The sequence below is a fragment of the Chanos chanos genome, chromosome 2 (genome assembly GCF_902362185.1).
Source record: "Chanos chanos chromosome 2, fChaCha1.1, whole genome shotgun sequence".
Lineage (NCBI taxonomy): Eukaryota > Metazoa > Chordata > Actinopteri > Gonorynchiformes > Chanidae > Chanos > Chanos chanos.
Window position 1 is genome coordinate 23689749 of NC_044496.1, and position 16027 is coordinate 23705775.

A 16027-nucleotide genomic window follows, 5' to 3' on the forward strand; every position below is an offset into this window, starting at 1 on the left:
ATATGTGATAGTTTTCTACTGTACCTTTAGTTCCCTGAGCCTTAAAATGACTTTAGGCAGTCAAATGATTTCCCATATATAATTTATTTATTTAGTAAGTCATTTACTGATTTGTGTTTTAATCTATTATCTATGTATTTAATATTAAATAGTATACAGTCCTCTTTAATATCTTAATTGTTCTTTTCTCTTTTTTTATGCTGAAAGTATTCTCAGTGGTCCTTTGTTTTCTGTTTGGCTGGAATATAGGGCAGTACAGTTTGGGTGCTTTTGTCTGAGACAGTCTGTGTGCTGCTATTGCGGAGCAGTTTTTTCCGGCAGCCTGGGTTAAGGAGACTTTTTCTGGGGAGTGTATGAGCCCCGCCTGATGCCACCCTAACAGGGGACAGTACTGTGGATGGGTCCAGACAGTTGTAAAGGACCGAATGTTCCGAGGAGGAGAGCGGTGGAGTGGGAGATGAGGCCAGCGGACTGGGCTCGCTGTCCGTTTCTGGTGTGCCGCAGTCCCCCTTGTCTTCATCACCGCCCACCTCCTCTTCCTCCTCCTCATCGTCGTCGCAGCACAAGGCATGATAGAGGATTTTATCGCTGAATCGCACCCTTTCCCGAGTGCCAGAGGTGCGGGAAGTCTTCTGGCTGTGCGTGGAGCTGGATGCCTCCTCACTGGAGGAATCTGGTGTGATGATCAATGGTCCATTGGGAATCGGGAGGCCCCCGTTCATCTGGGAATAGACGCTGGCTGTGGCTGGGGTTGCAGTGGCTGACTGACCCAGCTCTGGTTCTGGATCCCCCTCTCTCTGCGGTCTGCGACCTGGAGCTGACGAGGAGGCCTCCAGAAAGCCACAGAACTCCCAGCTGTCTGAGAGTACATCCTGGCTTAGGAAGTCCAGTCGAAAAGCCTCACCCAGCCCACGCTCGCTACTAGAGGTGCTGCTAGCTGTGGCCACTGTCCAATCATCAGGCTCCAGGTCAAAATCGAAGTCCGACGTGAGCTTGTCAATCTGACCCACCACCTGCATAAGAAAGGGAGCAAGGGTAAAGGACTGGTAATGATTTTGTATTGGCCCATGATCATTATCTTTATACGTTTACAGTTGTGTACAAATATGTCAATAAAACAGCAGTATGTACTCAATGTACTGAATTTTCAGCGAAGCCATTTAGATAAGATCATATTTACTGTGTGTTCAAAGTGAATAACACATTTACAGTCTGGTAACATACAGGTTGAATTGTTGGGGAAAATGATTATAGTACCTTGAGACTTGAATTACACAATATCTTTTTCTGCTCAGATAAAATTTTTGGTCATTTAGCTGGCTTGTTGCCTTTCATTGTGATATAGATCATGATTACCAAGGGGAAAAAAAGAGCTTTAAATTGCTCTCTACACAGAGATTATGGCAAGACCATATTTAATTGATTTACTTGATATTTGGTGTTTAATGAAGTATATATTTACTGTGCTTAACAAGCTCTTTACTGCACAAGTAAAACTCACAGGTAAAACACATGATTGAACTGATGTAAAAACCTTCATGCTTTAACCTGTGGGCACATATGACTGGCCTTATTTACAATGTGAAAGCACTGACGGTTTACTGGTATGATCTAGAGACTTCTACGGCATTATGTTTAGTGTTATCCACATGCTCATGCTCTTAGTTTGCGACTCTTTAACAAAAAAAAAAAATAGAAAGTTTTTTTTTTCCTTGCGACTATCACTCTAGATTGACTCATGGGGTTTCAAATTATTGCTCTTATTATTAAACAGCTCAAACCTGAAATTGATTTGAAATTTTTTACCTTTCTATGATTAAGGTGCATAAAATTAAGCACTATATTTATTGTTAAAAAATACCACAGATGTGCTCTTTCACTTTTTTTGTGCAATACCCACTTTCAAACCACACTAGCATATGAAATATGTTCGAGCATGCGTTAATTTGTGTGTATCGATGTGTGATGTGTATTTCTGCTCTGGTAATGCCATGTGTGTTTCTCAGGAGCACCTGAACAGCTCCTGTAAACCCATAGCCTTTAGGTGAGCCTGGACACACTAAGTACTTAACAGTAAGTCTGTGATACATGGGCCTTTACTCAGGGAGGGGTAGGCTTAACTCTCATAAGGGTGCTGATGTGTGTTGAATGGTTTTGCCTGCAGGGGACGAGACAGCTTTGTTTACTTCATTACTCATCCTGAAAAAAAGGGATTTAATTTAATCAATGTGTTTGAAAAATCTGGGCCGTCAGAAGCATTTCACGAGTCTCTTTCAGTGGCGACACTGACCTAATTTTAGTCTTTTTTTTTTTTTATCAGGTACATGATGACTCACTTTTAAAATATTAATTAGAACTGTGACACAATATGCTACAACAAGAAAACCGTCATACCCTGTAATTCTACATTCAAACGGTAATTCACTAAACATAATCCCTTGGAAAACATAAGCGCCGAATGCACGTTGACAGAGCCCGTTCCTGTGACATCTTCCGACATAAGATACAAGAACTCGCGCAAAGCAAACTGTTGATGGTTATGCGGTAGCACTAGAAAAAAAGATATTTCATCCGTCCTGGCAGTACATTGTGACCTTGCCAATTTTGACAAAGGAAAAAGTGTTCCCCAGGCTAAACAAACTCATTCAAATGAGCTCGCCTCGCCTATGCCCTCTTGGATATAGTATCCCCTGCCTCCAGTGCGAGGAGTAATTTAGCTAGATAACAGTCGGAGCTTAAAGGGTCCACTAAATCTTTCTAGGTCACAGATGGGCTCAATGCAGCAAGAATGAACAGTAATCCCTTTGCCTTTTCTTCCAGGAGAAGAAAATATGCAGCGTGTGGGCTATGGAGTAAATTATTGGGTAAACAGATTGCCTAAGCGTAAAGGATGAATGAACACATCAGGAGCAAGTCATTAGCAAAGGGACACACTGTGTTTTAAATGGAAAGAGCACAATGAAGAGTCGCAACAGTAATTACAGTCTATAGAGTAAAAATCACATCCTTTTGTCAGTTCATGGTGCCGATTGCAGCTGGATTATTCAGTGCTGCACTTTCCTCTGCTTACAGATGATGTTTGTCTCCCAGACTCATATTATATACCACCACACATGCGGATGAAAAGTGTCAAACCTCACAACAAGGTTTTCGTGGATGCAGGCATGCAGACTGCAGATCATTCTTGTTAAAATCTCTCTCTCTCTCTTTTTTTTTTTTTTTGTTGATGGTAGCAGTGTATAAAATGTAATTCATTGTAAATGAATTGCTACATCTATGTATATGTTTAGGTGTTGGCTGCTGGTAGCATTGAAAATGCTGCTTGGAAGATAGATGCAGTGATGTTCTATAGCATATACCCAGTCTTTTCCTAAAATGAAGTCTTGCCTAGAGGGCATGACCGCAGTCAACAGTCATTTTGTAGTGAATCGTGCAGTGATCGTAACTGTGCAAAGTCTCTCTACATGACAGTCAGGAGTCATTTCAGAGAGCTGGAAGGTACATTGAGAATGCCACCTCGAGCCTGCTAGCCAAACTCTATCTGTGATGATTGGACTCAGTAATTGAGGGTCGGAAAAACAGAAAAGCACTCAGTGCTGTGTTCTGGAAGGGTAACATGCAGCCAAGGCAGTTGGAGAGAGGCTAGTGTAACCTAGAGTGACAGTTGACACTCCACTGAAGCCTCTTGCAAAATGGTATTTGTAGCAGTGCGGCAATGATCCGTGAATAGAGATCAGTGGTGCCCTTCCTGGGCCAACTACTCATCTAGTGGTGGAAAACATACACAAACACTCGGGCTGTTTGTCTTGTATGCTTTTTTTCTTCTCTTGTCATCTCAGGCAAAACCACTGACCTGTGGACTTTTGTTAACGTTTCATGTTGTGTTGCTCTGTGTTATTGACATCAGACCAACCAATCTGGAAATGTATGTTTGAGCTGCATGTTGACAAAAATGCACTGTTTACCATGCAGTCTTATCACACAACTAGTATTTAGACACATGCTAAATAAAGCAAATTTGTTTCTGATGCACTAGTAGTCTTGAATAATCCCTTGTGCAGAGAATGCTCTCTTCAAGTAAGGATAATCAGCTTCAAGTAAAATGTTGCAAACAGTAATCAATTTAAATATTTATAAAATGCAACTCCCATTGTGTTTCATCAACCTGCTCAAATGATGTTCAGTATTCAGATGGAATGTCAGACAGCTATTTATTATAGCAGTAAGAAGGTATTTGGAATAATAGAAGCAGTCATTTATTTTGGTTTAACGTAGATCCTCATGCAAAGACAAAGCATGCTGTAAATTTGGCACCGTCCTCTGACACTGGACCACCATAACTGATCAGTGTTTAATAATTCTGCTCCGAGAATGGTGGCACACTTTCACTTTTTCCCTTTTATTGATATTATTACAGCCATTGCACGTGTCATTGCCCCTTCCACTCATACTAGTATATCACTGAATATCAATAACTTCATGAGAATATGATAATTAATTTTCTTTTTGAATCAAGGAACTGAAAATCAATAAATCATTTACACCAATCATTTTCTAACAGAAATACTCATTAGATCAACATATGCATAACACATGTACACACACACACACACACACAGACATAGAGGCTCACAGTATGTCATGAGCTGTGACACTGGTCTAAAGACAACTAGCAAAGCCTCTACACTGTCACTGGGTAAACGTAAAAATGAATGAATTGATCTCATGGCATGTATATATTTCATGTATACTTCATGGCATGTATATATGTATATATTTCCCAAGGAGAGCCCCACATGCTGTTGCAAGTTCTGATTTAAAAGAAAAAAATGACAAGAAGTCTTGATATCTCATATAACATTTGGCTTTACTTCATTTCTTGTTCATGTCTTTAAAATAGATTTAAATGTTTTAACATTACTCATAATGAATCTCTTGACCTTACTCAAAGCATACACAGCTGTGATGCTGATGTATTTTGACACAAAGACAGAATTCATATCTTCAAATTCTGCCCTGGTTGTGTATGCGGACTTCAAACCAAAGGTGGTATGTCATCCACCATGTTACATTGAATTACAACTACAAGTTTGGGCTGCAACCCTGAATCTGAAGTCATTTTAAAACATGTATTGTCTACAATTCATAAATAACGGTGCTATATACATGTCTTATATAGGTCTTACTTATTGGCTTGATCTGCAGAGACTGGATGGGTGACTTGAATTTATTTCTGGCAGACAGTGAAATGTCATAAGGAGAAAGTGGATATTTAGTACTGGCATGTTCTAGAAGAACCAGCCTCACCGCTCAGCCTTTTACTTTAGCTGCTCAGCTATAGCTAATGCTATTTATTGCGATCATACAACTCTCAGCCTTCATCTTTGGTGTACAACTGTTTATATTTATATTTGATCTTATATATGATTATACATCTTAAGGGGGCTAAAGGTTCTGCATGAGATCATTTTGAGGATCAAGATTTATCCTGCAAATACACTGAATATATTCTGTATCCCAAGTTTCATTCTACCCTGTGGATACACACATTCAAATGAAAGGTTCAGCTACAGTGCCTCACAGGCAAGAATAGACACTAATTTATTTTCAGGACAGCACCTGGGTACTTGTGTATACACCTCAGTGATGAGAAAGTATGTATGCCTTTGTCTTAGTAAATGTAGCGCAAAAATGAATAAATAAATAAATAAATTCCATGAAGTGTACGGTTTCCAATCACAACTTTATTAATCATGGTTGTGCAACACTCAGGGTGAAGATACCTCTTTTGTTTTTCTAACGTAATGACATATTTGGGCTTGGAGCTCAGAAAACAAGAAAGCTTGATACCTGTATTACTTATTCATTAAGGACATTTTTAATAGGCCTCCTCATCAAGGGTGTAAATAAATAAATGTGTACGTTCAATCTCTCTACAGCTTCCCCCTGTGCCTGTTTCAAAAAGTTTGCCAAGTAAACTTTTCAGGGTTATCACTGGTTAATTATGTAACGAAACGCCTCAAGCATTAATCTTCCTCTCTGGATGAAGTGTGGAATGTTCGCAATGGGGTTACGTGATGTCATTTGAATCACTGCATGTTACAGATCTTTCCAAAGCTGCTTCTCCACCGCAACTCCATAGTCAGGGAGTGTTCATGCCATTTATGGACTCTCTGCAATTACAACAACGGCCTTGCACGCTGACTCCAAAGCAAAATGTTGGCAAATATTGTTTTAATGTATTTAGCTCACACCGTTCCCAAGCTTCCTTCGTATGCTGCTCCATGCCTCTTTCCACTCAATTTAGCCCTCCTTGGTTTGTGTGTATAAGGAGTGTTCAGCGCACAGACTCCATTGAGCAGCCGTTTATCACATCCCGCTGAGACAAATTCATCATCCCCTCATATCATTTTGAGAGGCAATTTTTTTTTTTTTGTCACAGAACTTGCTCAGAAAATATATAAATATATCTCTATATTTTTTTGTTTGTTTCATCGGAGAAAAGTTACAGTGCCAATCCACTGCTTTGCTATGTTTAGATATAAATATTTCAGCGTGTCCTGGAAGTATAAAAATCTTCTTAAAAGGATTATTTTTCATTGTCATAAAATAGCATGCTGTTAGTAAACACACATACATATAATTTGCCTTTTGAATCTTTGTAAGATGTCTGATGGGGTGCTATTACTGTCTAAAATGAAAAAAAAAAAAAATGGAATGTGATGTTTTGTGTGTGAGTGTGTGTCTGTATGTGTGTACAGAGTGAACATTAAGGGAAATGGATGGGTCAGCATGTCTGGAAGTGCCTAATCTAGGTCAGCCAGACTTGATTGGTTAGATGTGTCACTTGGTTTCTGCTGGGGGATAAATTAGGTCTTTGAAGTGCTCCTTAGAAGCGTTTGTGGGTAATTATCCTGTCATACATGGGAGTACAGGTCTGAGCATTCATTAGGCATATGACTTCTTCTTTCATCTCTCCTCAAAAACACTTCATGGAGACCTTAGGATGGCGTGCATATTTATAAACATTATCATTATGAGGGTAGTGATGGGGCCACTTGACGGCTGGTAATCAAAAACAGAATCTAAAACCATCTGTATAATGGCCATCAGTCAACTACAGGGCTGGGCAGTCACAGCACCCCTATAGACCACCAACAATTCTGCGTACGTACCATTCCTAATTACTCACTGAGATCTGGCATTTCTTTGTTTTTTGTTTTTTTTTCCATTCCCGATAATAGGCAAGCAATGTTAACTTTTTCAGCTGATTTAATGTAGTACCATTAGCACTTCTTCAGTGCTCTTCATTCCTTTAATTACATTCATAATTGGACTAATTACATTAATAACAGAACACGAAACGAAAGCCGTGTTCATGTTAGTTGCTTAAATTTGCTCAAGACCTGTAAGTTGTCAGCCAGAGAACAGAACTTTTTCTCTGCCAGGGAAATGGGGTGTGGCCAAGTAGCAGCGTACAGGCAGCCTCTGCACTGTGCACTGCCCATTTACTGAGGGTTCTTCTTCATTGGCTCTGCCAGCGTTGAGCCCTGCTCCTCATAATGACCTGAAGTAGATGGAACTGCCACGCTACAGAGCCTCCTCTGCATGTCTGGCTCCCTGAGATACGGGCCGGATTAAAGCGGAGCGGGCCACAGTGCCAGCAGGTCATGCCGGGCACACACTGGAAAATGAGAGCACTGTGAGCAGCCCCTGTGTGTCCACACCAACCCTTCTTAATGACTCAGTGGCTGTGGAGCAAAACTCTGTCTTTAAATGTGCGGGAGGGCATCCACTGCCCTGTGAGTCTGAAGTTTCCATGGGAGAAGGGAAAAGGGAGGAAGGGAGAGATAGAGAGGAAGGGAGCAAGAATAGTTAAACCCAAGCCATTAAAGAAATAAGTAAATAAATCTCTGATGCTAGTGCTGTCATGCATTTTCTGCCACAGTCACGCCAAATGAATCTGACATGTTGCCTGCATTTGTTTTCAGATGGTATCTTTCATTTCGCTGCTGAGTTTGTATGGTTATATCTTAGCACATCCTCAGCTTTTACAACCAAACCAATTAAACATTTTTCTGGATATGTTTCAAAGAAAATAGTCTGTGGCTTATTTAGGACACCTAATGATGGCTTAAAAGAGAATAATTTGTACATTACAATGCTTGGATCTACAGACTGGTCTTTGTCACTGACAACTTAATTGGAAGTAAGGCGAGGGAACACGTAAGAGAGGACTTAATAGGAGCTTATTAGACACTAATTAAGTCACATACATTTCTCTCTCCCCTGACACATTCATCAGCTCTTAAAACCTTTTAAGTATTAGTCAGTGAGTGTATGACAGAGTCAGAGTCAGAGTCAGAGAGAGAGAGAGAGAGAGAGGGGGGGGGGGGGGGGGTAAGGGAAAATGCATCTTATGCCTTACTGTTGGCGAATTTGCATAGAGTAAATTTAAATGTTTTCAAAGAGGCCAAAATACTGGCTCTGCTTTCTCCCAATATAGTTTGAGAGATTAAGACGCAGCCTAATATGTCAGAGAAAGAACTGACTGTCATTTTGTATAATAACAGTGTATGTAATGCTGCAAAAGATACCAAACTCAGAACGTCTGAGGATATCCTCGTAATATGCTTATACTTTTCAAAGTAAAGACAAGTACGTGAAAACAAGTGAGAGTAACAGTTTGTTCTTTGACCTTTGATGCAGACATTGACAATGTCCTGTCGACAGGGGTGGTGGCTTGCTCTCTGTGTCATTCATGGGCAAAAATGGATGCTTTAAATAAAGGCAGAGCAAGAAACACAGTGAAGGAGACTTGGACACTCTTACCAACACAGGGCATCAGATCGATTTGCTGCTGGCATTTCTGGGCCCCCTTTGTAGCTTTGGCCTGCAGTGCCATTTTAATGGCAGAGCTTTCCCATTTAGTTTTATTGTGCGAGGCCCATATATCATTACCCAACAAATGTGGCTTGCTCGACCGTACCAAAGTGGAAATATTGAAGCCCAGAGAAAAAAACAATTTATGCAATTTATTTTTAGTTTCACCATGCTGCTTACACATGGTGAGAGGCATAGCTGCAGAAAATCCATTTCTTTTCTGTTTTCTTTTTGTTTCGGTTGTTTCGAGTCAAGGTCTCTGTAGTCATCATAACCCCAACACGGGCAAAAACAGTTGACAATCAATGATGCACTGATTTTTTGGAGAGCATGTCACAATTTGCCTATAAAGTGGAGGGTGTCCAGTTGAAACAAAAGCAACTGTTAAAATGCCTCTTGCTTTCCCCACCAAAGGTTGTTTTTCTTCCTTTCTTTTTGATTAGACCTCAATATGTGGAAACAAATCCAAGTCATGCTGTTTACTTAGCCTTTGGTTTGGTCTGTAGATTTTTAAAGGTAATATTAAATGATGCATTGCAAAGGTATGTTTAAGATATCTTGCATAAGCTTATTTTTTGTCAGTTTTGGTTTAAATAGAGAAATGCTTATTTAACGCCCCCCCTTTTTTTTTCTTGTTTGGTAAATAAAGGTAATTTCCCAAGAGGATAAAACGTGACAGGGCATTGTCCTGATCAATGAGGAGACTCACTGCCAGCAGCATTTTTCAGCTGGATTTGGGCAAAGCTTGGTATCAATATTTTGAGCATGCAAAAAACCACCTCTGCATGTCCTGTTAGTTAGCCATGCACTACATCCAAACTATAATACAGAATACTGAAAGTCTTCCTACTTAATTTAAAATGATCTTTTGACTTCACGAGAGCATGAGACTTGTCTATTCTGTCCAAAATCTGTCAGTTTTAAATTTGCTTTTCACTATTTTAGCTTCTTGAATCCAGTGCAAAAAGCTGAGCAGTCAACTCTGTTGAACATCGGTGGAATCAACTACACAAATGCATAAGACATCTTAATAGCTATCCCATGGACTTTAAGTGAAGAAATCCAACAGCTGGGGCAAACTCCAGCTCAGGTGATGTATAACGCCGGCATTGAGACGACTTCCTCTTACTTCTTCCCTTCAAAACAATTTGTCATTGCCTCCAGCTTTCCGCCACGTCTATCTGTGACAATCTGCAGGACGCCCGTCTCAAAGAGAGACAAAATCTGTCACACAGTGTCTCCTTCGCTTTCTCCCCTCTTTCTTGTATGCGGCAGGACGTCAGTGAAGTTCCAGCACCTTTATCAGACTTGTCAGCTCCTAAAGTGCCTGCCGTAACGTGGCGTAGATTGCAGGAAGGAGGCAGGAGATGTTGTGTGGGTCTATTTGCAAACAGAATCACCAGGGGACATCCTGCAGTCCCCTGAAGGGACCATCTGTCCTATCATGTACCTGTACACCCTCCGCACAAACACATTTCACCTTAAACGCACACACCCCTCTGGCACCCACTAGAAACTCTGGCTGCTGTAAATGAACTGTCATCATCCTCATTGTCATGGGTAGGCCATCATTCTGTGAGTGACTGTACAGCACAGTCAGTGTCAATAGTTCAACTGGAACAGAGGAACTGACCTCGTACTAGAGCAACTGCATATTAACAGAGCGGAAAGAAGTATTCTCCCAGTACGTGACTCGGGGGAGTAAGGGCAAAGCTGACCTTAACATATCATATAATACTTGCTGGGCATCTTTTCTGGGTTGAGTTTGGCATGAACTACCATTTATGATGAACATAATCAAATTTATTACTCTGTACAAATGAAAATAGTGGGCTACGCCATACACGCAGATGTCGAGTGTATTTACTTAAAATAAAAAAGCTGCAATTACTCATGTGCATGTAGTATGCCTATGTACATAGTCTACGTGGACAGGATGTTGTAATCTAATGTGAGACTTACCTATGAGTTTCTCTCCACCCATTTAAACTACCCATTAAGACAGATATTAAGACGTGACATGCATAAAGATATCTAGAACATTGCCACCCATACAGATATGTATACAGCTGAACAGTGTGGCACCACCCAGTGGGATACATACAGATATGTATACAGCTGAACAGTGTGGCACCACCCAGTGGGATACATAGTGTGGAGTCGGTCACAGACATAAACTGCAGTGCCAGTCTGAATAGTAAGATAGACAATGTCACAGAGTTAACAGAAACAAATGTGCTCACTTACCAACTCTCACAGAATTTTATCTCCTGCTAGGGTTCTTTTAACCAACAGGCAAGATAGCATGAAAGAGTAAACACTAATGTGAGCACTCCATATTTATATTTTGTTATCATAGGAATCTGAAATAGGTTAAACTGGATATTCTGTGTCTCCAAGCACTGAAGATCGTTTTCAGAGCCGATGGTAACTGTTTAGGAGACAAACTTGTATAAACCTATAAGTCTGCAGACGACCAAAAGCTCTCTCAAGGAGAGTGTATCCAAGATCATGTATTCAACCTATTCAGTTCTTGAGGTCCAGGACACAACATGACTAAGACAGCTACAGTAATGCCACAAAGTAGACCAAACTGTCCACTCATCAGATTCACTCAAGTTTGCTATGGCTATATTGAATTTGTTCTCATGCGTCGTTAAAAAGGGGAGGAAGCCAACTGTGATGTCTGCTCCTTTGCCAACATGTTTTCAGCATGAGTATCAAAGTGGCAAATTAACTGAGAGAGATAAGCAGTGAACGGAAAAAAAAAGAAACTAAGCAAAAGTAATTTCCCATCTCTCTCCATCTCTGGCTATCTCTATTCTCTCTCCCCCTCGCTCACTCTCTCTTTCCCTTTCTCTCTTCAAAGTGCAACTAGGCTGCATAAGCAGAAGGGCCATTTTGCTGTGCTGTTGACACAAATTGGAGAGAATGAACAATGGAGATGTATTATTCTATGTAAAGCATATTCATCTTTCCAACAGGGTCAAAACCGGCATAGTGGGGGAAAAAAAAAAAAGCGCCAAGTCTGACACAGCATCCAATTAGCAGGTCCAGCTAGCATGAGGCCCTGAGCAGGGCTGTCTATGGAGAGGTGTGCTGACTGCCCACTGAATGAGCTGTCTTCACTTTGTGATAAAGCTCTATCTGTCCACCGCTGTCACACACCCTGGACTGTCCTCTCTGATTCGGTGTCTGCGACCATATGGCATTGGTGAATAATTGTATGGTGCAGAATGGTCCCGGTATTGGTTTTGAAATGGCCACATGAATAATTAATGAAATCAAGTCTATTCTACAAAAAAGAATTCACATAAGTTTAGAATTTTGCTCCGGTGTATTTTGACACCTTTCAACATTTCTGCTGTAGCAGTCTCACCGAGACTGATAAAACAAACAAACAAACAAACAAACAAAAACAAACAAGGAAAACAAATGGAAACTTGTTCATCCGTAAGGTGGGTGGAAATAAAGAGCACAAGGACTGACAAACTGTAGTTAAGTCAATGAGTGGGAGCCCATCTTTGAGAGAAGGGGGAGGAGATGGGGCAGGGGGAGAGATTACAGCGTAATTGAGGTCCGACGGTTTGGAATGGCACCAAGGGGTGTCGGTTCTGCAGCTCTGCCTCCGTCAGGCTGAAGGCTGTGTGTGTGGGCTATAGTGTCCTGAAGCATGGAGGAGAGCTCAGTCAGTGCCAAGAGTGATGTGACCGGGAACACAGCAGGACCCAGCCGACAGTGCTCTAATCAATCTATACAGGGATCTCACTCTTTCTCTCTCTCTCTCTGTCTTTCTCTCTCTGTCAAACACACACACACACACACACACAGAAAGAGAGAGAGCATCAGAGAGAGAGAGAGAGAGACAGAAAGAGAGTGAGATACACAAGCACACACACTCACATCGAAACAGTGCCAGAATACCAATTTTCATCAAGGCACAATCACATACTACGTTTCCAAGTACCAAAGCTGAGGAGGGGAAAATTTTGTTGAATTATTCCTTCTATTACCACTCAGTGCTGGCCAGTGACTCATTTTACTTCTCACCCAAAATGTTCATTTAACCTTGGCTTTTTTTCACTGTGAACAACTGACCTGCATTGATATCAAATCCACCATTTTACCATCAGCCTTTAGAGGGAGGAAGACCTTCACTGGTACCTATGAAAAACCCATACACTATGTGGGAGGGATGCAAGAACCCACTCTTGTGAACAGAACAGTCTCCATTTTCTTTTGCTAAAAAGTTTTGGCTTCTGATAAAAAGAAAAGAAAAAAAAAACATAGTTCAACTCACAACGACACTTCATAAAAAAGAAAAAAACAAAACAAAAACAAACAAACAAAAAAACTAAAACAAAAACATAGACAAAAACAACAACAAAAAAAGAGCCAAGCCAGTCTCCTATGGTAAAACCAAACCAAAGAAACCAGCCACGTTCACCACTGATAGAGCAACAGAACAACATTCAGATCCGAACCCCATCGACCAGTGCAGCAGGTCTCAGAGATCTCTGACCATTTGACAAACACATCTGTCGCTGATGTCATCATACTACGGTGCATGGTGTCCAGTGTGGTCACTAAAGCCCACTGCTTCATCAAGTGGTCTCTTTAAATAGCCGCGGATCTAATCTGCAGACAGCAGCAGGCTTCTGACAGCCTCTGCTTGTGTGCCTCCTCCCCTCACATGACACATTCTTTCTTTATTTCTCGCCCCTCTGCTCTTGTATTCCAGCCGCCACGCTCTGGCCCCTCAAGCCGTTGTCACTTCCATTCTGCCTCTGAGTCAGGGAAAAAAAAAAGAGAGAAAAAAAAAAAACCACCCAGCGGATTTACGGGGGTTTTACTGTCAGCTCTTTTCTGGCACTCCTCTGCCAAATACTGCCCTGCTCACCCCGTTTTCCTCCCTGTACAAAATGCTACTATGGTTTTTAATGCTGTCTCCTTTTTCTTCTCGTGATATTGTTGTTATTCTCATTATGACGATTGCTCTGCTGTTGTTCTAACGCACTGGAGCCTGTGTGTGTGTGTGTGTGTGTGTGTGTGTGTGTGTATGTGTGTGTCTGTGTCTGTGCGTGCGCATGCGTGCCTTTCTGTGCACATGTGTATACAAGTGTGTGTTTGTTTTTTGGCTGTTACATTATGAACAATGTGAAGTGAGATCAGAGGTGAACAGCTTTCACATACTGCGTGAGCTTGCACTGTGTTGACAAGAGGCACGGAGCACTGTGAAACACACGGAACAGAAGTGCAGGTTCCTCTTGAACAAACAGTGATATTCGGTGCTCTTACTGCAAGAGCCTGTGCAAAACCAGCTCTTCACAACATGTAGTGACTCGTATTTACCTGCTGAAGGGCTAATTTAGTCTACATTAGCATAACGTCGAGCAAACAAGTAATTGGTGCATGGATAAATGTCTCACACAGCAGAAAAAACGTTGTAAGTAATTAATCCATTCTAGAACAAAGAAGGGGTGGCAGTCAGGTGCAAGAGACTGATAGAACACCTTGATAAGTGATACATGGCAACTGCTTTTTCCAGTCACATATGCTAACAGTCACACGTTTAAGCTAACAAAGTTATAGCACTGAGAAGACATGAAGTAGGTGGCACAACATCGCAATTTCTGACCTGAGAGTCCAAAAATAGTGCTTATGAAGGTCATGACTATTACTCACACAGATGCTATGCAGTTCTCGCTTCAAACTAAAGAGCAAAATTAGAACCAAAATTCGATATTTTCATATGTGGTCAGAAAACCATCAATGTCGACTATGAGAGTCATTCGTGTTCCCCATGCTTATTGCTGGATAATATAAACACCCTCAGTTTTACTTAAACTCTCTCAGAGTTCATTTAACATTAGAAGCCTAGAATCATCAAGACCAGATATATAATTATGACATCAGTGAACTTCACATGGAGCAATGTGCTATTTTTACAAAATACTGTTAAGACTTCAGTAGTGTGTGTGATAACACTGTGCCATTTCTGTTGGCAATGTGGAAACATGCCTCATTATTCTCAGATAGCAAATAATTGAACGTACACGGCAGTTTCTGAGGAACCACTACATGACTGAGAACAGTGTGAGACAGCAGCCTTCTAGTGGCACATCTCAGACACAGATACTGATGGCAGGTTTAAGGTAAAACATATGGTTGCAGAGAAAAATGTCTTGCTTTTTCAGAGTAATCAATACAAAAATTATTTTGTATACCTTCTCTGTTTTCATGCTACTCCAAATGTAGTTGACTGTTTAAAAGGTAGATTTACTATTTATCATTGCTGCAAAGATATTACAACATATGGACACTCACATCTGGGCTTGTCTGTGTGTGTCTATGTACTGGATCAGACACTCTAGTACATCTTCTGGGGGTTTATGGTGGCCTGTTAGCCTATTAAAACATCTCACAAAGCTGTTTAATTTCAGTTTTGATGTTGACTTTACATTTCTCTCTTTTTTAGAGTAATCAATACCAAAATTATTACAAAATAATTGTGCATCCCTCTTCTCTGTTTCCAAGCTTATCAAAAAGCTTTTGAATGTTTGAAAGACAGAGTTACTATTTTCCACTGTTGCATTAGTAATTGCAACATTAGGACATATGGGCATGCCTCTGGGTTTGTGTGTGCTTGTGTGTGTTTGTGTGTGTGTGTGTGTGTGTGTGTGAGTGATAAAAATGGAAAATGTTCTCTATTGGATAAGGACTTGTCACTCAGCGTTGCTGGAATAAGAGCAAGTACGACGTCTGCGCTCGGAGCCACAGTGCTTTGCAGACTACCCTAACACCTCTATGCATGTCGATGCAAGGTACTCTTAAATTTGATGCATGACCGCACACACACACACACACGCACACACACACACACACGCTCGACTCACACACACAAACACACACACACACACACACACACACACACACACTCGACTCACACACCCACACACACATGCAATGCAAAATATGTACACAACACCCAGACCAACAGTACTTTGGGTTGAATCACAGAATCCCTCATGCTTTTGGACCAGGCTGTTGGACTGGTGATTTACACTTGTGCTTATGCCAAAATAAGATAACTGCCAAACTAAAGAAAACACTCAAGCATATGAGGAACACAAAGAGTGCTGAA

At 41.0% G+C, this 16027-nt stretch overlaps 1 protein-coding gene across 1 annotated transcript in view; it reads right to left on the bottom strand.

Moving 5' to 3' along the window:
• Positions 1-212: 212 nt before the first annotated feature.
• Positions 213-16027, bottom strand: part of insyn1 (inhibitory synaptic factor 1) — a 37780-nt gene continuing 21965 nt past the window's right edge. The window contains exon 2 of the mRNA XM_030766911.1: positions 213-1013. Within this exon, the coding sequence (XP_030622771.1) occupies positions 213-1013 (801 nt within the window). The remainder of the gene's footprint in view (positions 1014-16027) is intronic.